This window comes from Camelina sativa, chromosome 14 (genome assembly GCF_030686135.1).
Source record: "Camelina sativa cultivar CO46 ecotype springtype chromosome 14, ASM3068613v1".
Classification (NCBI taxonomy): Eukaryota; Viridiplantae; Streptophyta; class Magnoliopsida; order Brassicales; family Brassicaceae; genus Camelina; species Camelina sativa.
This window is the reverse complement of record NC_141893.1, coordinates 13270001-13294712: the sequence shown is the minus strand read 5'-3', so window position 1 is coordinate 13294712 and position 24712 is coordinate 13270001. Positions and strand designations below refer to the sequence as shown.

The window sequence follows — 24712 nt, the reverse complement described above, 5'->3', positions numbered from 1 at the left end:
ATCGGTAAAGGAGGAGTTGTCGGAGAAGATGAATCAATGGTGATTGGATTTCTAATTGTGGTTCCGGAATCTTGAATATGATTTTTCAATCCACTACAACAAATATGTACATTGATAGCAGACGGATATAGCTCATTTTCCGTCACTGCTATGAAAGATGAGATTTTTTTTCGCTTACTTTTTAATAGCATCTTATTAACGCTATGATAGGAAAATTATGTAGCGGGAAACAAAAGTGACTTTTGTCCGCCAATACTTAGTGAAATTATTCACTTAATCGCCAAATAAAAAAAAAACCCAAAAACTCGACACACTCTCTCTCTCTCTCTCGTTACAACCTAAGCTCAACCTAAGAAGATTTCTTCTTCTAAATTCTCTGTGTGTGCTCAAATTCTTCTAAATTTCTTATCAATTCTTCAGTTTTATCGCCGTTTGTGAAAAGCCCCAATTTCGCCGTTTGTGAAAAGCCCCAATTTCGCCCTAAATCTCCATATCCATCGCAATTGATAGCTCGAATCCATTTTTGAGGCATGTCTTTCTTCTTCCTCCTAATTTCGTTATTTGTTTCGATTATTTGTGATTTCAAACAGCTTTTGATTTCGATAAGGGTCAGATTTAGTTATCTGTTTTGTTAGGGTTCGATTTATCTAGATTTATTTCGTTATCTGTTTTTTAGGGTTCGATTATTTACAGATTTTGAGAATGTGGAGTTTCGAATCCATCTGTTTTGTTAGGGTTCGATTATTTACAGATTTGACTCAAAAATAGCTTTTGGATTTGAGTATTTGCGCCTTCATAAACTGAACGATTTTTTTTTTTTCCCAAGTGTTGGTGATTGAAATGTTGGGGAACTGAAGCTTCTCATTTCTCTGTACTCACACAACAGGTTAGTATCACTCAACCAATAGTTAAACATTATTATTACACACGAATATTGGTGATTGCTATGTTTTGTCCTTTGAGTCTGATTCGTATAAATAGTGATTAGATTAGTGAGATTTTACACAGTTAGATATTGGTTTAAGAGCATCTGTATGTGTCTGAAGTAGTGCAGTATTGTCTGAATTGTTGCTTAATGTGAGCTTTGTATAATATGTATCTCTATTTTATCTATAAAGGTTAAAATTTATATTATAACATATAATGTTGGACAAGGCATGGGTGCATCTATGCAGGTAAGGAATTATATTTCATAATTAGGTTTTATTTTGGGTTTGGATACTTTAAGATGTTCTTTTAGTTATGATTTTTTTCTTTAATTATCCATTGAAGAGCTGATCCTGGTTATAAAAGTGGAGCTTGGAAATTTGTAAGGGATGTGTCTGCGGCTTTAGGTGACATAGAAATGATAATATGTCCTTGTAAAGACTGTCGTAATGTAGTACGACAGTTAAACAGTGTTGTGGTTGAGCATCTTGTAATAAGAGGGATGGATGAGGCATACAAGGTGCATAGTGATTGGTATCATCATGGAGATGTGAAGTCAGTAGATGAATTTCAAAGTAAACCAACTCAGTGGAATGAGGAAGTTTTTGAGTTATATAAAGCTGCTGAATTTTTTGATCAAGAGTTGGCTTTTAGAGGTGACTTAGCTGACCAACCTGTGGGCGACTTAAGTGAGATTGCAGAGGGTGAGGACCAACAAGAGGATGAGTTCCTTGCAAAGATCCGGGATGCTGAAACCCCACTATACCCTAGCTGTTCAAACCACAGCAAGTTATCGGCTATTGTGACTTTGTTTAGGATTAAGACACATAATGGCTGGTCGGATAAGAGCTTCAATGAACTGCTTCAGACATTGCCAAGCATGTTGCCAGATGGTAATGTCTTTCACACATCATTGTATGATGTCAAGAAATTTTTAAAGAGCTTTCATATGGGATATGAAAAGATCGACGCATGTGTTAATGATTGCTGCCTCTTCAGAAAGAAGTTAAAGAAGCTTGATAAATGTCCCAAATGTAATGCTTCACGGTGGAAGACTAATAAGCGGACTAATGAGGTAAAGAAAGGTGTCCCACAGAAAGTATTAAGATATTTTCCAATTATACCAAGGCTGAAGAGAATGTTCAGATCAGAGGACATGGCTAAGGACTTACGGTGGCATTACACTAACAAGAGCACTGATGGAAAACTTCGACATCCAGTAGATTCTGTTACATGGGCTCAGATGAATGAGAAGTATCCTTCATTTGCAGCTGAAGAAAGGAACATACGGCTTGGGCTGTCCACAGATGGATTTAATCCATTCAACATGAAGAATAGTAATTATAGTAGCTGGCCTGTGCTATTGGTAAACTACAATTTGCCTCCTCACCTTTGTATGAAGAAGGAGAATATAATGTTGACATTATTGATTCCTGGTCCACAACAACCAGGTAATAATATTGATGTCTACCTAGAACCTCTTATTGAGGATTTGAATCATCTGTGGAAGAATGGAGAGCTAACGTATGATGCTTTTAGTAAAAGTACATTTACTCTAAAGGCAATGCTTCTCTGGACCATTAGTGATTTTCCTGCGTATGGAAATCTTGCTGGTTGTAAAGTAAAAGGTAAAATGGGATGTCCTATGTGTGGGAAAAATACTGATAGTATGTGGTTGAAGTTTAGCAGGAAACATGTCTACATGTGTCATAGAAAAGGTTTGGCTCCAACACACAGATATAGGGAAAAGAAGACTTGGTTTGATGGAAAAGTTGAGCATAGGAGAAAGTCAAGAATTTTAACTGGTCATGAAGTTCATCAGAATCTGAAAAACTTCCAAAATGATTTCGGAAATGTGAAAAAGGCTGGGATGAAGAGAAAGAGAACTGTCTATAAAGAACCAGTGTTTGACAGTGATGATGATGAAAGTGAATCCGATGAAGATGAGGAAGTAGAAGTAGATGAAGATGAGTTATCAAGGTGGAAGAAAAGATCCATTTTATTTACTCTGCCTTATTGGGAGGATCTACCAGTACGGCATAATTTGGATGTAATGCACATAGAAAAGAATGTGACTCACAGCATTGTATCCACATTGTTGCATTGTGGAAAATCTAAGGATGGTCTTAATGCTCGTAAGGATCTTCAACATCTTGGTCTAAGAAAAGAGTTGCATCCTACCACAAAAGGAAAGAGAACATATCTTCCAGCAGCACCTTGGTCTTTGTCCAAGAATGAGAAGAAGATTTTTTGCAAACGACTATTTCATTTTAAAGGTCCAGATGGATACTGTTCTAATATTTCAAGAGGAGTTTCAGTAGAAGAGTGTAAGGTAGGAGGTCTGAAATCACATGATTATCATGTCTTGATGCAACAGCTTCTCCCGGTTGCACTTAGAGGATTGTTACCAAAAGGTCCTAGAACAGCAATACTACGGCTATGCGCATTCTTCAATCATTTGTGTCAGAGAGTTATTGATATTGAGGTTATTACAGTATTGGAAGCTGAAATTGTAGAAACGCTTTGTATGTTTGAAAGGTTTTTCCCTCCAACCTTCTTTGATATCATGGTACACTTGACTGTTCATCTAGGAAGAGAAGCTAGACTAGGAGGACCTGTGCATTTTAGGTGGATGTACCCATTTGAGAGGTATATGAAAGTTCTAAAAGATTTTGTAAGAAATCCTGCAAGACCAGAGGGTTGTATAGCAGAGTCATATCTTGCAGAAGAAAGCATGCTGTTTTGTAATGAGTTTCTGAAAAAGACAACCAATGTAGAAGAAAAACCTGAGAGGAATGTAGAGTATGTGAACAGCTCTATATTAGAAGGTCGTCCAATATCAGCAGGAACGTCATTCACTCTTACTGAAATGGAGAAGAATATAGCCCATCTTGTTGTCATTCAAAATACAGCTGCCTTTGATCATTATGTGGAGTAAGTTACTTGTGTATTTCATTCCTTATAAATTATAAGGTCAAAATTATGCTGCTGATAGTTTCTTTTCGTATTTATGATTTGGTAGTATGCATTTGCAATATCTACAAGACTCAAATCCAAGGTGTAGACGTGATGCAACATATTTATGGTCTATGCATTCTAAGAATTTTGCTGCTTGGTTAAAAGGACAGGTGAGTAAAGTTATGAATTTGATGAGTCTGTTTATAAATCTATAGTAGACTCATTCATAATTTTGATTAGTCTGTTTAATTTTGTAGATATCTATTACTTCTGATGGACATGAAGACATAGTTAAATGGCTAGCATATGGTCCACGGTGTACTGCAAGGTCCTATACTGGTTATATAGTTAATGGACAACGTTTTCACACATACTCACTTGAAAGGCAGAGTCAGAACAGTGGTGTTTATTATGAGGCAACGGCTATGTGTAGATCTAGTGCTAAGGATACTTCACAAGTAGTTGATTTGGTGTCATATTATGGGAGAATTACTGACATCATATTGTTGGACTACCATGTGTTCTATGTGCCGATATTTAGATGTAACTGGGCAGTAAAAGGTAATGGAGTTAAAGTGGAAGATGGGTTCACACTTGTTAACTTAAATCAGAGCCAAGTAAGCTTTCAGAAGGATCCGTATATTCTAGCATCTCAAGCAAAGCAAGTATTTTATTCAAGTGAAGATGGATCAAGTTGGTCTGTTGTTATGAGAGGTGCTTCAAGAAGATATAGTAAAGAAGATGTTCAGTCTGGAAATGCAGATATAATTGGTCCATTGCCAGTAGATGTTGACATGGATACTGAAATGGATGAAGCTGAATATGCTAGATCTGATTGTGAAGGCATATATGTGCAAGAGTAGATTCTTGATTCATTTATATATATATATATATATATATATATATATATATATATATATATATATATATATATGTTTTTGTTTATGGTTGATGTTTGTTGAATGTTGTAGATTTTATGATGTATTCTATTATATAAGTTCTACGTGATTAAGTTTCTGTTCTAAGTGATTAATTTTCTGTTTACGCAGGTGAATTAAAATGGGTGGAACTAAAAAGAAGGTTGGAGGGAAGAAGGGTGGAGGAAAAAGAAAGAGAAAGTCTAAGGATGATGACGAACCTGAGTTTATTTGTACTGTGGAGGCCCAACCTGTAGCAACAGAACAGCATGTGGAGGCCCAACCTGTAGCAACAGAACAGCATGTGGAGGAAGAGGAGCATCATTCCGAAGAACCACAAACTCAACAGCAACCAGAAGAACCAGTAGGAGAGTTTGTGTTGTCTGAAGAACATGAGCAGCCTGCTACGCGTAAAAGAAAACGAGGACCAACAAAGATGAAAAACCTAGCCAAGGATCCATCTGTTAGAGTGAAAGTTGATTACAATGTACTTGGAGTAGCGGTTGGTCCAGGGTCAGTCAAGTTGGCATCATATGTAGGGACATTGATGCGAGAACACATCCCTATCAACATACCTAACTGGAAGAAAGTGAGTCCAGATCTTAAAACACTTCTCTGGAGATCTGTTCAGGTAACAAGAATTTTTTTTTGTTTTTAAAAAGTCTCTCAATTGAACATGTTTACTTTTATAGTTATGGTGTGAGTGTAAGTGAATGCAGGCAAGGTTTGAGCTTGATGAAGATTGGCAAAGGATATCTGTGATTCACCAGATGGGACATTTGTGGCGATCACACAAGTCTGTCACGGTGAAGGCTATAAATTTGGCTGCAAATAACCAAGAGAGGATGAATTTGAGACCACCAAATATTGGTCCTGTTGATTGGCAAAAATTTGTCAAACTCAAAACTAGTGCTGCATTTAAGGTAATTACTTGTGATTATAATTGTTTAGTAGTTGATTGGTGATTAGTAATTAACATGTTTCATTATTAGGCCGTGAGTGAGAAATATAAAGCAAAAAGAAAGAATCAGATACCTCACACCACTAGTCGTAAAGGGATCAGCAGACTAACAGAAGAAATGGCAAGCATATATACTACAACTATGTTGTTTATTATTATACATAGTGCTTGTACTGTTACTGAAATTTTGTTTTCTGGAACAGAAAGCTGAAAGTGAAGATCCTTCCAGCGTGACAAGACTAGATGTTTGGATCAAGTCTCGCACCAAAAAGGATGGTACACCAGTAGATACGAATGCAGCTGATTTGATTGTAAGTCTGAATAGAGTTGTACACCAGTAAATAGTGTGTTATCGACTAGTAAAACCTGAAACTGTCTTTATGTTTTTCAGCAAAAAGCAGCTGAAATTGGTGGAAGTGATGCTCCAGCATTTTTAACAAATCCAGATGAAGATCACCTCGCCAAGCTTTTAGGACCTGACAATTCTGGTAGGCTGAGGGCAATGGGTAGAGGCATGAGTAAGACCAAATTAGCTTGTTTACAAATGCAGAGCAAGTGTATGGCTGAAATGGAAGAGCGGCAAGTAAAATTAGTAAAACAGGTCAATGCCTTGGAAAGTGAACTTGGCAGAATCAAGAATCAGGTTAGATACTTAAGAGTTCTCTACTATTCATCAGCCAGTTAGAGTAATATAAATTGATGTTATTTTTGTTTATGTTACAGAGACCAGAAGCTGAAATGGATGAAAACTCAGCTGCAAGAGTAACATATTCTTACTTCTTTTCATATCAGCTAAGTGATTCTTCTTAGTGTCGTTTATGATTCTTAGTTGCTCATGAAATTGTTGCAGAGTGTAAACAAAAGAGCACATCCTAAGTGTGTGTTTGTTGATTGGTCTGACATTGATGAAAATGTTGGTGAGGGTCGGATTCTTTCTTCTGATCCGGATGACATAGTGAATGACTGTCGTCTTGGCCCTTATGATCTCAAAGTGTTAGTTGAAGCTGCATATAAACCAGATGCATTTCTATGGAGACCTGCACAAAAGATCTTTCATATGAAAGAAGCTGTTGGACATATAATCGCATGGCCAACTGATAAGTGTAGACTGGTAGACAACAACATCCAAATGGAAGACATTGCCCCTATGGTATTTATAATTTCTAGCAATGTGTTAGCAATGTATTACCCCTGTCTATAATGCTAATTAATTATATTGGATTTGTTTACTGATTGTGTTTAACAGGGTATACAAGGAAACAAATGTAAACTATTGGATTTGTCTAAGGGTGACGTCATTGTTGCTGAGGGGCGTTGGGAGACACAAGAACCAAGTGCGTTGGTTAACGGAATTCCTCTTGGACCAAAAGCAGTTAAAGTATTTGTGGATTCAGTAAAGCAGCCTGATACATCACTATGGAGACCTACAGCTGAAATGTCATTTCTTGAGGACTGTTTGATGGCTTACGTATCTTGGCCCCTGAGTAAGGTTGATTTTGAAAATCCCTCAACTCCAACTGGTCAGAATGCTACATCACATGCTTCTTTGTCTGCATCAAAGGCCAAGTCTGCAGCCACAGCTTCTAAGTCTGCTACAGAGTCCAAAACTTCAGCAACAGCTTCAAAGGCTGCATCGCAGGCCAAATCTGCATCTATGTCTTCTAAGTCTGCATCTGGTTCTGAGTCTCCTGTTGATGATGCAACGGGTCCAATATCACCAATAAAGAATACTTTACCATCACAGTCTCCTCTCAGGAAGTCTCCAGTAAGTGTTTTCATATGTTATGAAGTTGTTTTTGTTAATTATATGATGACTGATGGTTTATATTGTAAACATGGCAGCGCATTAATAAAGTTATTTCCAAGGAGAATAAGAAGTGCAAGTTGATGGATTTAACTGAAAAGAATAGGGTTGTGGCTGAAGGACGATGGGGAACAAATGATCCAGAACATAAGGTTCACTTTACTCGCTTGGGTTCTAATGCAGTTAAAGTGTGGATAGATGTTGTGAAGGTGAAAAATGTAAAAGTTTGGAGGCCATCCGATGAAATAGAGATTATTGAAGATGCACTTAGCTCCTGCATTGCTTGGCCAGAGAACAAGGTCATTATGTCTTAAACTGATGGTTTTATTGTGTAATGTTAAGTACTTGAGATTGCTTGTTTATTTTGGATGTTCTTGAGACTTTGATGGTAAACTGATGTTCTTGAGACTTTTGTTATGTATTTTGGATCTGAGACGTTTATTAATCAGATTTTATGAGATTTTATAAAACAGGTTATGTGTGCTATAATCACATATCAGAAAATGCTATAAAAGTACAGGTAAACGTTATGATAAAAGAATATACCATAGCACAGTAAACAAGATAAAACAGCATTTCGCAACAGCTATATTAGATATGTATAACATAGCACGAAAAATTAAATATTGTATAAATTTTTGCAAAATTATAATCTTGATAATACAGCAGTTTATTAGAGCTATGCTATAAAACTATAACATAGCACGAAAAAACAAATGTTGTATAAATTTTTTCAAAATTATGATCTTGATAATATAGCAATTTCTTAAAGCTATGTTATATTTTTATAACATAGCATACGTAATAAGTGCTATTGTATATGGGGTACATATAATAACAGTGCCCTAAAACAGCGCTCATGAAAACGCTATCAAAGACCTATGATAGCGTTTTTCTCTGGTTAACAATGTGCATATTTGTTGTAGTGATCTTAGGTCTAGTGATTTGATTTGTTTACCATCCCTGAAAGTCATAAAATGTCAAATAAACAAACTTGAACGTTTTAATACATATAATATAACTAAAGAAACTGGTTAAACCTAAAAAAAAAAAAAAACCTTGAGATAGTTATGGTCGGTCCAACACTACATTTCCCAGTCTCTGCCATAAAATGCCATGGCCTTTTCGCAGCAAGGTTCTGCTAAATAATAATCAAAATAGATTATTAAGAATCAATGAATTGATTACTTTGATTTTATTTAAGGATGGATATAACACCAAAAAAAATGATTAACCTTTTCTTCGCCTAGAAATTGAGTGACATTGTCAAGACAAGGAGTTTGGTTTAAAGGGGGCTCTATAAACTGATAAAATCCTCCAGATCCTTGATTCGGTAGATTCATCTGTAAACACACACACACACACATATATACAAACAATAAACACAAATCCGTATATATCACAAAAAAAAAAACTGTAAAATTAAAAAACTATGAATATGTTCTTTTGATTATTTACCGGAGGAAGATAATGAAGAGACGAATCATGCTTCCTCTGAAAGACTGGAGCGGGAGGGATCAAATCATTAGGGAAAGATCCGGTCGTGAAATAAGACGAGAAAGGGTAAACTGGACCGGTTTTATCGATGATGGCCGGAGATTTCTCCAGCGGAAGAAGAGGAGTAGGAAGAGGAAATTGTACGTTTGTAGAGATGTGTTGTTCCTCGAGACGGATCTTCTCGAGTTCAGCGACACCAGGCCCTCTTCGTGGGACTTTTCTTCTTCCTCCTCCATTTCCATTATTATTATGCTTCTGTTTCTTGGGACACAAGACAGAGTAATCATCGTCATCTCTGTTTCGATAACTCGCACTATTCGTCTTACTACACATCTCGATGTGTTTTTTGATGCTCTCTAGTACTTAGTTTTTGATCTCTTGGTCTACAAAAGAAGAGAGAGGAGAGAGCAATTTATAATGGTGAAGAAGAGAAAAAAAGTGAAGGGAGAACAAATATGTGGCAAAAGGAGAAAGAAATAAAAGTCATTAATAAAAAAAAAATGGAGAGATTGAAGGAAAGTAAATCTGAGAAAAAATCGGCTCTTCTTGCGTAGTGAGAAAAGTTCTGGGGATTTTACGAATTTTTTATCAAAAAAAAAACTCCCATGTTTTTAGGACTCTTAAGATCTCTCTCTCTCTTTATTCTTCTTTCCATGGTATGAAAGTATTATGAACCACCTGGAAGATATAGTGTAGATAGAGAGATTCATTTTTTTATTTCCGTGATTCTCTCATTGGAGGATACTAAAATAGAATAAACAAATATGTAATTTGAATAATTTCTTTGCTTTTATTTTCAAGAATTTAATTAGGAATTATCTGAATAAACCCACATTTTAATTTAAATTCAGAATTATTCTTCCTAACTTTATATGTAATTTGGATTATATTAAAAATCTGGTTTCATTTTATTCTTATCTGATTAAAATATATGTTTGCAATTATGAGTTTGTAAAATTTTCGGATTTATGGGAAAAATGTATATTATTAAGCAATATAGATTTCATATTTTTTTCCCCTTAGTTTTTACTACTAATCAGATTTGTTTGCCACGGGTGCACTTACATCGGTACACGTTGTGATTTGTGAATTACCTACATGGCAAAACTATTTTGGTCATCCTAATAGGTTCAATATCTAATTTGAAAAACAAAAAAGAAGAACAGAAAGATTCGGTCAAACGTAAGAACTTAGGAAAGTAGTAATTATGTAATCTCTATTTTTTAAGGTCTAAGAAAAATGCAGCGAACAGAGAGATATGTTGAATTCGTACAATATAAAAATGGGAAAACTAATATGGGAAGTTGACATACTAGAAAAATTATCATGTAGAATTAGATTATAAACAAAGGAAAAAGAAAAGAGGAAACAAATCTTCCTACTTGTTAATTTGTACTTATATATGTCACACAATATTTGACCACATGTAATTAATTGGTTCTTTTTGTCATAAGATAACTAATTAGTTCATCAAGAACACAAATTAATATATATCTTAAAGATTACACATCAATTTAGCCAACTTTGAATTTTGGGCGTATCTAACAACTAAGAGGAAGAATGTGTAAGACAAAGATTTTATTTAAAATCGAGAAAGTAAATAAGAAAATATATACCACATTTACTGTTAGATACGATGCGATATATAAAATCAGACAAAAATCACATCTTTACGTAATGAACTATTTCCTCTTGCAAACTCGAAAATGGTTGATCGACGTTAGTTAGTTGTTAAAACGTGTTACTCCTGTGAATATACAAATATATCTTTCTTTTAATATCTTATTTTCTCTAGATCTTTCTGATCTCACATATAATATTCGTTTTGTTTTAACTTTTATTATTCAAACTATATTGCTCTTTTTTTTTTGTACCGGTAGTTAAAAAATCTTTCTCATCAATGCGTGTAGTAGATACCGAAAACATCACATTTATGGTTTATACGTATATTCGATCTATATCAAATGTTTTAATGTTTTATAAATTTGAGAAAAAAAAAACTCTAAATACTAAATTACAACGGATGTGAATATACCAAACAAAAAAAACTGAGCTGTATAATCATAAAATCGGTCTTATTTAGAATAATCATTAAACACATTATTTGAAAAAAAAATTAATATCAAACATTTTCAGCGGACAAAATTATGTCCCATGATACCCGACACAATAAAACAATTTTGGAAATTAATATTACTACTATGATTTACGATAAAACTTCTATAAATTAATAATTCGAGACTATGGTGTTTTATTGATTTATCTCCTATATATTAATAAAGAAACACAATTTTGAAAAACTGATATATCGTTGCCAAAGAGCTCTATGCACTTTTTAGCAAAATAATTTTAAATTTTCTAATTAATTACATTAGCATGCCATTATATTTAAAAAGAACAATTAACTGAATAATAATTATATGTCATCATTTCTTACATAAATTTAAATATCACATATTAAAAACATATCAATTAATATAAAGTAAATAAAAATAAAGAACATATGACTTATTAAACATATAACTTATCAACGTAATCATATAAAAACAAAATGATATTTTTTATGTTAGTATTATTACCATAATAACTTAAATAACAAGCTTTCAATAGTTATTATAATTGATTATAGAAATAAGTATATTACCCCTAAATTATCTCCAACTTATTAAAAGAAACCTAATTCCCAATAAATATAGATTTATATATATTCATAAATAAATATAAAAATGTCAACAAATTAGAGGATATCATGATGTGATTATTTATATATATCTAAGTATGTAAACTAATTATTCTCAACATTTTGTGTCATTATTCATTAAAAAATAGAAATATTGATAACATATATTCATCTATGTGCAATATAAAAGGAATGAGACAATAACTTTTATCATTATAAATAAACTTAGTATCCAAAAAAAATTATAATATATTTAAAATGAGTGACTATAAGGTTATGCAAAATTGTTATAGTTACTCGATAAACCATAAATAGAAATTTGATTTTTAAAACACACAAAATGATATATTGCCATAAATTGTAATATTTTATAAATATTTTTTTACCACGTTCACATATTTCACGGGTGAAATGTATTCTTACATGAATACGTTGATTTTGGAATTTTATTATTTTTTTCAAAATGGTTTTGTTGATAATAATCGGTCATTTATAGAAAATATTAACAAACCAACTAACTCAAAAGATTTAAATAGCCTAATAAAAAAGTTAAATAAATAAATTAGATTATCTTCAGAAAATTTAGTTTAGAATCTGATTGTTACTAACATATAATAAATTTTAATAATTAAACTACCGAGTAATTTAGTATATGTTGTTATGGTTAAATAAAAATATGCAAAATTGTTATAATTACAAAATGAAACATAAGAAGATATGAATTTGATTTTTAAGCCACACAAAAGACATATTGCAATATAAATAGTAACATTTTATCAATATTTTTTCTACCATAAAACTTCTTACACATTCAAAGATTTACGGGTGAAACGTATTTTTTACACAAAAATGCAGTTTTGAATAAATAAATAAAAATCTTTAATTACATATTATGTATTTATGTTTATACAAACAGATATTAGTTATAGATAATGATTTTACTTATAATAATTTTCTTTAAATCAATTTATCCCGCACATAGTGCGGGTTGTTACCTAGTTAATATATAAATGAAACCGAAATTTTAATTTTTGATTGATAGAATATTGATTTATCAAGGTATTAAATTTAAAAAACGATATTGTACATGAAAATACATTTATAATCGAGTTCTAAAATAAAATTCTATATCCAAAATATAATTAATCAACTACGTAACACTTCTGATAACTATAATGATCAGAAATATATAATTATGTATTTTCAACAAAAAAAAAAATTATTTATCTAATACAAATAAAAAATTTTAATACAAAGAGAAAACCCCAAAAATAATTGTATACGATTATGTAAGTCATCGGGACACTTTGATATATGGAAGGGTCGCTAGTATTAAAAAGCGGGAGTTTAATATATATATATATATATATATATATGCATATAAAAACTTGTATTTTATATACATAATGTGCTCTATATAATAACATTGTCATAAAATAAAAATAAAATGTAACACACTATTTCGTTAAGCTTAAATTACATAGTCCGTTTTGTTAACATTATTTTAGAATGCAAACATTAATTATATTTCCCGTCAAATATCATAGCTTTAATTAATTTACGTTGATTTGCCGGCATCGAAGAGCAAAATCATACATATCTCTGTTTCTATAGATGGTTCTTTACTAATACAACATCACTGCAATACATCGTCATATTGGTTCATACTGTATAATTTCATGATATGAACAACATTACAAACATGTACAACTCTGTAGCTAGACAATACAACAAGCATTAGGGTTTTCATCACTGAACAACTGTGGAGCGTAGACGTAGTGGACGAAGTAAGGTATGTTTCCATCTTTATCTTTTTGGCCCTCAACTTTTACTGTCTCTTTCCACTCCACACCTTGTGTAGTCGTTTTGGTCACTTCTACTTTTACTTCTTCTTTCTTCTTCTCTCCTTCCTTTTTCTTATTCTCCTCTTCTTTCTTCTGCTCTTCTTCCTTCTTCTTCTTCTCCTCTTCTTCTTTCTTCTTCTCTTCCTCAGTCTTTGAGCTTATGATCTCTGCATGTTTGTGAACTTTCTTCTTTATATAAGTTAAAAGTTTTGCGGAGTCTATTGTCCCTTGTACCGTTAGGGTTTGCGCCTTTGTATCCGTTTTTACGGTGTGGATAGCTACGAAAATAACCAAGTTAGAATCCAAGCAAGTAGACTAAACGAATCAATATAGATTTTGGAATTTATGTATATATATATACGTTTTTCCTTCATTTGATACTATTTCAAACGATCAAAATAATTTTCTATGGAATCGATGTCTCGATCATACCTTTGTGTTTCAAGAGTTTGTTCTGAAGATCTTTGTCACACTGTGCGCAATGAATGTGTACCTTTAGTACTGTTGTACGGATAACTTCCTGTTGATACTTAAAAGTGAAGTCATAGATGCATTCACACACATATATAGGTACGAGTACGACATATATATGGTATGCGATTATGGAAGCAAAATATATACCTTTTTGACCTCGGTGGTCTTCTTCTCTACCACAGAAGTGGTTGTTGTTGTAGTGGTGGTTTTCTTAACCTCGGCCGGTTTGGGAGAGATAAGCTCTACTTTTTTCTTGCTCCATTTCTCGATTTGCTTCTGAATCTTCACGACTTCAATTTTCCCTTTTACTTTGATCTCATTCTTTTCCAAATCAAACTCCACACCATGAACCCCTACAATAATATATTATTGTCAAAATGTAACCACATCATTATCAACCTCCAAATGATAGTTGCTAAACCAAAATGTAACAATTTTATGGTATTCCACCTATTAAAAAAAAAAAATCATTTATGACGGTTGAGATCGACGGCCTGGTTTGCCTCTGGGTAATGTTGTATTGGCTACTTTAACTTAAAAAAAAAAAAAAAAACAAAGAATTACAAAAAAAAAGCCATGCAAAAACTCTATATATAATAGTTTGGACTATGACCAAACTTAAAAAGCCGATTGAAAACATCAGTACAAGATCCATCTCTTCTATGAAACAGTGGAAGTACTTTCTATTAAAATAGGACAACTTTGCAAACAATTGGGATCATCGTTAAGAAAATGAAGCCTAACCTTGGAATCGAAGGAGGGGCTTTTTGATGTCGCAGGCACATTTCCGGCAGTGAAGGTGAACCTTGTAAACGGCCGTGATGATTTCCTCGCCTTTTTCTTTCTTCTCTTCTTTTTCTCCCATTTTGTTGTTCTATCTATACCTCTAAATTTGCAGATTCGATTATTATTATGTTGTTGCGTTTTGTTTTTTCCTTTGGTCTGAACAACTGCATGTAGAAAAAGCCAAGGCGAATAGAAATTAGAAATTCAACCACGACAAGAAACAGTCTGATAGAAGTTACATATAAACTAACATAATGTCATTTGATAAGTGATTTGAGACTATATATATATATATGTTTGGTTTGACTCTAACTCTAGATATATGTATATGTATACTGTTGAAGTCCTTTTACATGGATACTATACAAAAACATAGGTGTGGCACATACGGAAAAACATAAAATAGTAAGATGTATATGTATATTGTTTAATTATGATCAGCCACGAACAGGAGGACTATGATGATATATACTCTCTGAAAAGATGATCACTATAATGCTTAATATACAATATAGAGAACACAAGAATACTCTCAACTGTCTAGTTTAATTTAATATATGAAAAAGTCCCTTTGATCGTGCCAACCCTTCGATTACTTGGTTGAAATTCGTAAAAGGTGGTTTACCAGTTCCACTTGTATTTTTAGTTAAAATTAGGTAGCTAACAGATACTGTAATAATTATGTGTAAATGATATGTCAATACAGATTTAACAAAAGAGTGACTGACTTATCTTTTGTTTTCGTCAATTGACTGACTTTTTATGTTTTTAAAATAACCAATAACTGTAAAATTCTTGTGTTGGAGAGCCAATGCATCTTTTTAATTGGAGCCAAGCCCTCACAAAAACAAAAGTATCTTGACAAAAAATTGATCGATTCTGCAACAAAGTGATATCAAAATTGAAGTTTCAACAAGATTGATGAGTCTTCTAATCAGTAAAACAATTTATTTCTTTCCACATCTTGACAAGTAAAAAATTTACAAGTTAAATTATATATATATATATATATTTACATCATAAACATTTTATTTAGATTTGATGAAGAAAAAAATAAAATTAAAAAATTCTCACAAGTCGCAACACAAATAAAGGTTCAACCTTTATGGGAGCTTCCCCACGAGCGAACGAAAAGCCAAAAAAGGAACAAGACGAGAAGAAGAAACACGTGTAGACTCACTCACGAGGAAAGAGGTGGGTGTGTCCTAAAAATTGTCAAAATAATGATTAGATTAGATTTTGCCAACAACACACAGTAATCCCATTTCCTCAAATCGGTGGATTTTGATGTTTATGCTTTGCCGTAGGCTTCCCTCACTTGCACGCACAACAACAACAACAACAACCTTTCTCTGCAAATCTATGGAGCCTACGGTGACGGCGACTTCTTCTTTCGGTGTTGGGTCTTCTCGACTCGCCGCTTTGGCCCAGCAACTCCGCGGCTACAAGCCGCCGCCTTCTTCATCGTTTGACGACGCTGAGGAGATGCAGAGAGATCAGGAGACCGCTGGGAAAGTGGTTTCTCAGGTTGGGTTTCAGGAATCTATGATTGCTCCGGTTTCGAAAGACCCTGAGAGGTTTAGACCCAAGAGAGCCGCTGTGTTGATCTGTATCTTCGAAGGAGACGATGGTGATTTGCGTGTCATACTCACTAAGAGATCTTCCCGATTGTCTACTCACTCAGGTTTCGCTTTCGTTTTTTATTTTGAGTTAGAATTAAGATTAGAGGGATTTTTGATTTCTGTATCAGAGATTTAAAGGTTCAGTCTTTGTATTTGGTTTATTCAGATTCTTGAGAGTGTGTTTTTGGATTTTGAGGTGTTTTTGGTTGCAGGAGAAGTATCACTGCCAGGTGGTAAAGCGGATGAGGGTGATAAAGATGATGGGATGACTGCTACCAGAGAGGCCGAGGAAGAGATTGGATTGGACCCTTCCCTTGTTGATGTTGTCACTTCTCTCGAACCATTTCTCTCTAAGGTATGGTTCCTAATTCTGTATGTCTTATTGGTTATACATGTTCTTACTTAGTGAGATCATAATTTGCGATTGTCAATGAAAATGGAGGTTATAGTCTATCCTGCTGATCTGTGGTTGAACGTCAAGGTCATAGTATGCGTTACCTGTGGCTCTATTTAGCTTTGTTTCTTGAACTTTCATGTTAGCTGTATTACATCATAGTAGTAGAGATCTGGTAGCTCAAGTGACCTTCTTGAATGCTATCTAGTTTATGATCCTGAATGTTCTTTAGTTGGAGTTTTGTTAATACGGAAGAATAATGCCTTTTTGTTGTCTTTTAGGCTCTAAGGCAAATGTTTCCTGCAGTATGTCAAGCTTTCTTTTCCTTTTCTTAAGTGAGAGATGCACAATTCTCCTTTTCTGATTGATATCTTCTTAACATGTCATTGTCTTACAGCATCTCCTTAGAGTAATTCCTGTGATAGGAATTTTAAGGGACAAAACAAAATTCAAACCGATACCAAATCCTGGGGAAGTGGAAGCTGTTTTTGATGCACCCTTGGAAATGTTTCTTAAGGTTCCTCTTGTTTCTTATCAAGTTACTAAACCTGTTAGCTGTTTCTTTTCTTCTGAAGCATCATTGCTTGAACATTTTTTTGGTCCAGGATGAGAAACGAAGATGTGAAGAGAGAGAGTGGATGGGCGAAAAGTATTTGATCCACTACTTTGACTACAGAACAGGAGATAAGGATTTTATGATATGGGGTTTAACTGCTGGGATTTTGATCAGAGCTGCATCTGTGACTTATCAGCGACCACCTGCTTTTATCGAACAGAGCCCAAAGTTTAAGTATCCTAAATTGGTAGAAAAGCATACTTGTATGCCTAAATGAATAGAATTTTTTGTTTGATGCTTTCCTAGATCAGTCTTCTTCCACTAGAAGATCAACGAGAAGACAATAACAATCCATACAACTGATTCTCCATACCAGTAGATGCAGAACTAGTCTACTTGTTAGGCATCTCATGAAAGGTTTCCAGAACATCAGAAGATAATTGGAGGGGTTTTAATCTCGTCATGATCTAGGTCAGTCTGTATTCTTGAATATGACATAATATATTGTAACTTTTGTCTAGGGTTCATTTCTGAGTTCTCACGGGAAGGTCAATTGTGATGCAGAGAACAGCTGGCTGGTTATGATTCTAGGCAAGCATCATCCTCAATCGTCTTAGTTGGAGAACAACTCAGAATCATTTTCCAAGTCTCATTTCCCATTGTAGAATTTGTGCTAAATATATTTGTATCTTGAACAAATTTGAAAGCAAACTTCTCTTGTGAGCCATCTGATTTTTTATTAATCATGTTTATAGTCATCGTTTTAGATTCAAGCATTCCCGCAGCAGTTACGTTGTCATCTCTGGACTAGATTTTCGTGTTTTAGTGGTACATTCAGTTAGGTTTACTTACTGCCTGGTAGGTTAATCCCAGGGAGCATTCTCATATTAAATCCTCTTTTCCTGTGATTGCATGGTTTTGGTTTTATCTGGTTCTACAGTGGCACTTTATTCCTTTGCAAATTGCTTCGATTCTGCATGCTTGAATGAAGTCGCACTGTAGACTTGTTCTAAAGGTATCAATCTGCACTGGCTACTCATTCTAAAGGAAAGAACGATCCTTTCCCTATTCTTGCTGCTCATTCATGGAGGATTCGACAATGTACAGCTGTAAGTGTCCTCTATTTAATGGCTTGTGGATAAAAAGTAAAGTTGTTTGTTTATTAAGAAGGATTCTCGAATTGCTGATCTATATTGACTGTTTGCTTTTTATATAGAAAAATTGTCGCTGGAATTTTTGACCTTCTACTTAGAAAAAGTCAATGGGGCATTCCGAGAATCGAACTCGGGACCTCTCGCACCCAAAGCGAGAATCATACCACTAGACCAAATGCCCTGTTTTTATTATGTTGTTCAGGTAATGCCTCCTAGTAGCATTCTCTATTTTATGTCAAAGGTTTGTTGCTCCGTTTGCTTTTCTTGTAGATTCGTAATCAAAATTCTTTCCCTGTTTCCGCAGCTCATTCTTTGTAAATCTGGCTGCTCACAAAACATGGTCCCCCTTAAATGAAGGAGACTGGTCACAAAGATTTATTGATTGGACTTGAAAGAGCGGTAAGTTGTTCTTTTCCTTTGCATTTAGCACTTCTCTTGCTGAAATGAAAGGGTAATAAGATCTGCGGTGGAACTAAGAGTAGATAAAATAAGCTATTTTCTTCTTGAGTTTTGATCAATCTATTTTTAAAAAAGTAAATGGGGCATTCCGAGAATCGAACTCGGGACCTCTCGCACCCAAAGCGAGAATCATACCACTAGACCAAATGCCCTGTTGTTAAGTATTTTAGTTGAAACGTTCTAGATTTGGTCAGCTTTTGATCCCACTCTCTTAGTTGACCTTTATAAATATATATTTTAGTCTTAACAGAAGGCTCCTAGATCTAATCTATTAAATTCTATTGAAATGATCATATGCATTTTTGTTTGAATCGCTGGTTTGTATTGAATGGAAAAACTTTAGAATTATATTGGTCCAATTGTTTAAGTTTCTTCCACGAAAAATCATTAGAAGAATTAGTCATGTGGTCTTGTTTGCCTTAAAATGTGACTGATGATGTTGCTATATCAAATGCTTAGGCTATTGACAGACTCTATTGACTGACTCTGTAGACATTACGCCCGTATGATTGCTGAAGTTTTAGGTATATACTCATAGTTGAAAGGTTTATATGTAAGAATTTAGACTGGACTAAGTAAATATTTGATTATCTAAGCAGTTTTCTGCTTGAATTTAGATTATCTACTATAAAAAAGAGTCAATGGGGGCATCCTTAAGATTAAGATTAAGCGAGAATCATACCACTAGAGCAAATGCCCTCTTGTTTATGCAATATGATTCAAACAGTTTTTCTGCTCTTCTATTCTTAAGATTAACGATTGGCTTAGATCCAATCTATTTTATATCTGATGCTTGAAGATGTTAATGAACCATATGAAATTTTATCAGTTGACTTCCCGGTGGATTGTTTGTAAGTTAGTGTTGGTGGAGTTTTAGGTATAGACACATCGTTGACATGATGAATGTGATCTGTGAAATATCCGGAAGCAAATAAAAGTTTGTATGCAATAAGTCTGAGCTGCCATTTAGAACATTGGTTTTACAAAAAAGTCAAAGGGGCATTCCGAGAATCGAACTCGGGACCTCTCGCACCCAAAGCGAGAATCATACCACTAGACCAAATGCCCTGTTGTTTATGCAATCTAGTTCAAATAATTTTTGTGGTCTTGTGGACTTTCTTTAAAGGAAACTGCAGTACAAATTGTAACAATTACGTTATGGTTTTTGATTGTTGCTGGGAGTTGAGGTCTTTCCTCTATATTACCTATTGAAAATCATATATTTACTTAAGCACTATCTCTTTTACAATCTGAATATTCTCTAGGAAGACTTGTGCTAAGGCCGTAAAAGCATACTCTTTTGTTGTTGTTTTAGGTTCTAAGCCGATGGTTCTCTACTTTACGCGGAGCCTTGTTTTCTTTTTGTGAAGTGAGAGAAGCACATGTTTTTCTATTTCTAACTTCTAAGGGAACGTTGTTGTATGCACTTTACAAGGCAGCATCTCCTGTGAGTAATTCCGTCAATAGGAATGTATTGGTACGAAGGAGCTTTAAATCCAACACCAAATAGTGCAGGAGTGGAAAGTGGAAACTTTGCTTGATGTACCCTTTTGAATGTTTTGTAAGCTTCCTCACTTTCTGATATCGAACTTACTTCAGCTATATGTGTTTTACATCCTCTCAAGTATTACTGCTTGGAAAACATATGCAGGGTGAGAATCAGAGAAGAGCCGTAAGTTGAAATACCCTTAATGGTATGCCTTGTGAATGAGATTTTCCTGAGCATGGTTCTCTTGACGACTGACGAGTCTGCTTCTGCCTGAAGATGAGCAAGAATTCGAGACACTTCTTACTACCGAATCTCTCTGTTTGTTGGACGATCATCTCGAGGCGTCTCCTTTTTCTTCATCACCTAGATTAGTCTTTTACTTGTGTGTGTGAGTTTCCTGGTTATGGAACAGATTTTATTGTAATGGCTTTGGAGAACAGCTTATCCCCCCCTTCCAATGTAGACACTGTTCTGTTCATGTAATACTCTTATTAAATTTGGAAGCAAAACTTTCCCTTTTGAGCCTTAACATGCTGTAACAATCTAGTTGATATCACTGTTTTCAAATGTACAGAAAGTAATCAGATTCTCTCATTTTCTTAACATTCGGTTTAGCTTCTACATGGTTTTGGTTGTCATTGGCTGCGTACTTGTGTGTGCACTCTGCAGCTGTGTCCAAGCAAAAATTTTGGGAATTTTTCTTGGTTTATAAATTATAGCATTGAATGAAAATCATTGAAAGATTAATAGTACAACTTTGGTTCTCGATCTCTAAAAGAACAGTTTCACTTTCAACAATTATTGGAGAAACAAAAGGACCAAATTTCATCACTAAACAATTACATAATTAAATGTGAGCTGCTTAAAATTGGAAAACTGTGATTGTACAAAGATTGATTCTAAACCTAACCCTAACCTATCCCCTAAACTCATTGAATGCTATAAAACCCTTACAACGTTCTGATTCATGCCAAGTTAAATAATAAGCAGTATGTGTCGTGCAAAGTAGTCAAGAGTTGCCTCGAAGGTTTTAATTCTCTACCAGAAAAGACCTGTCCAGGATTGTTCACCGGTTGATTCTGATCCGCTATCCAATTCGTCATCATAGCTATCAGTTGGAAGCAGCTTGATTCTGTCAGCATGCTCAACTAACCAATCACTGAATCCTGGAGAAGCTGCAAGTCCCGCCATTGCTTCCCTTGTCGTCTCTTGTGTCAACTCGTCATACTCTCTCTTCGACATCTTCTTCCGGTTTGGCGTCCTGTGGTATGTAGAATAGTACTCCTGATTTCTGATCGGTGTTCTCCAGTTAACTGAAGACGGTGAGATCATCATACCATAAGAAGGAGAGCCAGAAGATGAAGGTACAGTCCTACCACTCTTCCACAATCCACCTCCAGGGCGACTAAGGAACTCAGCTTTCCCATGAATCGGACGTCTCTCACCACCAGCATCAGCCGAAGAAAGCCAAAGACTTTGAACTACAGTGCTTTTCGCTTTGCTGACAACAACACCGATCAAGCAAGAAGAAACGAACGCTCCCATCGCCAAAGGGATATCAAGACTGCTCTGTAAAATAAAGGTAGCAGCAACAGAACGCATCGCCCATTTCACAAACTGAGCAACACTAGCATCCACACCTCCTCCGTTTTTCGAAACCACAAATCTCCTCACAGTCCAGAATCCAAAAGCAGCTCCAGTTATAACTATCCCCACAAGCACAAGAATAGCAACCGGGTTATACATATCCTCACTCAACCCGAAATTAACAAGAATCACGTTCACCATCATTGAGAATTGATGCAGAATAAAAGATCCAGCACCAACCACAGATCCATAAAACGCAAGATACATAACATTCTTCCTCCCAGTAGGCAGTAACCTCATAACCTGGAAGATAATGATCAAAAGTACTAGAAACACACCAACCGCCATAGAACTCGTATAGTAAAAAGGTAGCCAGCTACTAACAACTGGTGCTAACAAGATCACAACGAGTCCAGCCACAAGACAAAAGATTCGCCATTTTTGAAAATCCTCTGTAACGGTGATGGTGACCATTGAACCACCAGACGATTCATATCCACTACCAGTGAATCTCACATCAACGTATTGTTTACCATACGGAGACATTACAGAGCTGCTCCAGATCCCTTTCGGGAGATTTTTCCAATTAGGTTTCTCACAGTGGCACATTCTAAGTGTAGCGTTCCGGTGAACACAAACTTGGACTTTGCTGTGTAGCTTTTCTGGGATTGGAAGCAAGTTTACTCTAATAGAGTTAGCATATTTGCCTAGTTTGGTTCTCGGATAGCCGGAGACTTGGATTCGCTCACACGGAGTAAGGCTAACATCCAGAGTTGGCTCTCCGGGACTAATACTTTTGATCGCCGCCGCGTCTGACGATAGGAGAGAGACGGTAAGAAGAAGGAGATAGCAGATTCGATGAAGAAAGGAAGAAGAAGCAGCCATCGTTACCACCATCGCGAAGCTAAGTCGACGAGGCTATTGAGAAGCGTTCTTCTTAGGGTTTATTACTTTATTTATATTCTAATTTGGTTGGTTCCGTTGTTTTGACGCAGCTTCGGTTAAGTTAAACCGGATTGAATTATTTATTTTTGACGCAGCTTCGGTTTAGTTAAACCGGATTGAATTAATTAATTTTGATGCAGTTTCGGTTTAGTTAAACCAGATATATATAGCAAAGATTTGAGCGTCGTATTCATTTGATCGGATTGCTCGTCATCCTGTCGGATATGCTGAATCACGAGGTACGCTCACCACTTGTTCGACGAAATTAGTAAACCAAATTTTTCCTTCTTGAGTGTGTATCTGAGATGTGGGATGAATTTCGTATTTGGCGTCAGGTTTCGCGGAGTTTGGAGAATCAGTGTGGGATGATCTGTTTCTTCTACTTAATTGGGTACGTATTGCTCTTTCACTGCTTTTGTAGGTTTTTTTTTCGCTATGAATGTTATATTTATTTGTGCTGCTTAGTTTTCGCCTCTCCTAGGTTAAAGTGAACGAGGGATGTCTCTGTAGCCTATAATTTCGATCTGGATAGTAGACCTTATGCTTAAGACTCAGTTTAAAGGCAATTCATAGAATAGGAATCTCTGACCTCTCGCATCCAAAACAAGAATTTTATACCCTTGAATTGTCTAAATTGCTCTGTTGTTGATGTGATTCGGTTCATGCGTGCTGGTTAATGTTGAAGAAGGAATGAGTTTTTCACTGTCAATTTAAACCAAATACTTGTCCTACTGAAGGGACTTTGCTTGATGAATCTGGAAACTTATTGTTGGCTTAGATTCAGTCTATTTGATTTCTGATCCTTGAGCTGTTACTAATAAACTATCAGTTGGTTTTTTTGGTAATTGTGTGTGAATCGATGTTTGGTAGAGATTTAGGTTAATCAACATTGTTCAAATGATTTATGTGATGATCTTTGAAAAATCCATAGCAAATACGAGTATATATATCATAAGTCTGAGCTAGCATCTAGAACATTTTTTTTTTATGAAAAGGCAAAGGGGTATTCCTAGAATCAAACTCGTGACCTCTCTTACCCAAAGCTACAAACAAACCACTAGACTAAATTCCCTGTTTCTTATGTTGTTTAGTTAATGATTACCATTTGCATCATTATTATTTTTTCTTTTTTCGTTGAGAGACTTGTTGTTTCACTTTGCTTTTGTGTTTGATTCTGCTGTTTCTGCAGCTTGTTCTCTGTGAATCCGGCAGCTTACAAGATGATGGTCCTCCCTGTATGAAGTTTACTAGGTAAAATATCTATTGATCGGAAGTGATATCAGTATGCTCTTATATTCCATTTCATTAAGCACTTAAAAATGAAACTTTATTGGCCTTTCGTTTTTATTTTTTTTTCTTGCTAAAATGAAAGGGTAATATATGATCCTTACCTGGAAGAAGATTTGCAAAAAACATCTAGGACTCAGTAAAAATTCTGATATTTGATTCAGTTTTCTGCTGGAATATCAGACCCTCTATTAAAAAAAGCCAATGGGGCATTCCGAGAATCGAACTCGGGACCTCTCGCACCCAAAGCGAGAATCATACCACTAGACCAAATGCCCTGTTTCTATAGATTGTTCGGTTAATGCCTCCTGTTAGCATTCTCTCTTTTCTTTACATGCTTTTCCAGTAGAAACTGAATCGAATTTTTTTTT

General features: G+C 34.9%; 5 protein-coding genes, 4 non-coding genes and 1 pseudogene across 20 annotated transcripts; 3 read left to right on the top strand and 7 right to left on the bottom strand.

The window, feature by feature from the left end:
* Positions 1–110: 110 nt before the first annotated feature.
* LOC147928150 (uncharacterized) lies at positions 111–8037 on the top strand. Of its 2 annotated transcripts, XM_087485834.1 has the most exons (11): positions 267–528; positions 827–886; positions 4935–5433; positions 5522–5725; positions 5795–5884; positions 5967–6074; positions 6155–6406; positions 6487–6525; positions 6614–6913; positions 7010–7528; positions 7606–8037. In XM_087485834.1, the coding sequence occupies exons 3-11, from the start codon at positions 4945–4947 to the stop codon at positions 7879–7881; spliced, it is 2277 nt and encodes a 758-aa protein (XP_087341960.1). In that variant the 5' UTR covers positions 267–528; positions 827–886; positions 4935–4944; the 3' UTR covers positions 7882–8037. The 2 variants fall into 2 exon arrangements, with proteins under 2 accessions (XP_087341961.1, XP_087341960.1); XM_087485835.1 differs by lacking the exon at positions 827–886 and having other exon boundaries at positions 111–528.
* On the top strand, positions 827–4375 carry LOC104729392 (uncharacterized; annotated as a pseudogene). The gene is made up of 4 exons (XR_015580656.1): positions 827–1175; positions 1273–3861; positions 3950–4055; positions 4143–4375. The product of XR_015580656.1 is annotated as an uncharacterized LOC104729392 (transcript).
* Positions 8038–8219: 182 nt separating the features above from the next.
* LOC104741490 (protein SPEAR4-like) lies at positions 8220–9541 on the bottom strand. Its single transcript, XM_010462369.3, has 4 exons — positions 9026–9541; positions 8803–8910; positions 8626–8705; positions 8220–8530 (listed from the first exon to the last, which is right to left on the bottom strand). The coding sequence occupies exons 1-4, from the start codon at positions 9395–9397 to the stop codon at positions 8425–8427; spliced, it is 666 nt and encodes a 221-aa protein (XP_010460671.2). The 5' UTR covers positions 9398–9541; the 3' UTR covers positions 8220–8424.
* A 3730-nt stretch (positions 9542–13271) lies between these two features.
* Positions 13272–15318, bottom strand: LOC104741489 (heavy metal-associated isoprenylated plant protein 4-like). Its single transcript, XM_087485804.1, has 4 exons — positions 14807–15318; positions 14210–14415; positions 14021–14108; positions 13272–13866 (listed from the first exon to the last, which is right to left on the bottom strand). The coding sequence occupies exons 1-4, from the start codon at positions 14925–14927 to the stop codon at positions 13463–13465; spliced, it is 819 nt and encodes a 272-aa protein (XP_087341930.1). The 5' UTR covers positions 14928–15318; the 3' UTR covers positions 13272–13462.
* Positions 15319–15773: 455 nt separating this feature from the next.
* LOC104741487 (nudix hydrolase 15, mitochondrial) lies at positions 15774–21051 on the top strand. 10 transcript variants are annotated; one of them, XM_010462366.3, is made up of 10 exons: positions 15774–16042; positions 16156–16532; positions 16683–16825; positions 17262–17381; positions 17470–17891; positions 17985–18529; positions 18637–18776; positions 18879–18973; positions 20349–20594; positions 20685–21051. In XM_010462366.3, the coding sequence occupies exons 2-5, from the start codon at positions 16211–16213 to the stop codon at positions 17695–17697; spliced, it is 813 nt and encodes a 270-aa protein (XP_010460668.2). In that variant the 5' UTR covers positions 15774–16042; positions 16156–16210; the 3' UTR covers positions 17698–17891; positions 17985–18529; positions 18637–18776; positions 18879–18973; positions 20349–20594; positions 20685–21051. The 10 variants fall into 10 exon arrangements, with proteins under 10 accessions (XP_010460668.2, XP_087341955.1, XP_087341956.1 ...); XM_087485829.1 differs by having other exon boundaries at positions 15904–16042; positions 20469–20594; XM_087485830.1 differs by having other exon boundaries at positions 15910–16042; positions 17969–18529.
* TRNAP-UGG (transfer RNA proline (anticodon UGG)) lies at positions 18684–18755 on the bottom strand. The gene has a single exon. It is a non-coding gene; the product is annotated as a tRNA-Pro (tRNA).
* TRNAP-UGG (transfer RNA proline (anticodon UGG)) lies at positions 19114–19185 on the bottom strand. Its single transcript has one exon. It is a non-coding gene; the product is annotated as a tRNA-Pro (tRNA).
* Positions 20030–20101, bottom strand: TRNAP-UGG (transfer RNA proline (anticodon UGG)). The gene has a single exon. It is a non-coding gene; the product is annotated as a tRNA-Pro (tRNA).
* Positions 21052–21217: 166 nt separating the features above from the next.
* On the bottom strand, positions 21218–23077 carry LOC104741486 (uncharacterized). The gene has a single exon (XM_087485827.1). It carries the CDS (start codon positions 23004–23006, stop codon positions 21561–21563), a length of 1446 nt encoding a protein of 481 aa, XP_087341953.1. The 5' UTR covers positions 23007–23077; the 3' UTR covers positions 21218–21560.
* A 1470-nt stretch (positions 23078–24547) lies between these two features.
* TRNAP-UGG (transfer RNA proline (anticodon UGG)) lies at positions 24548–24619 on the bottom strand. Its single transcript has one exon. It is a non-coding gene; the product is annotated as a tRNA-Pro (tRNA).
* Between the last annotated feature and the right edge of the window lie 93 nt (positions 24620–24712).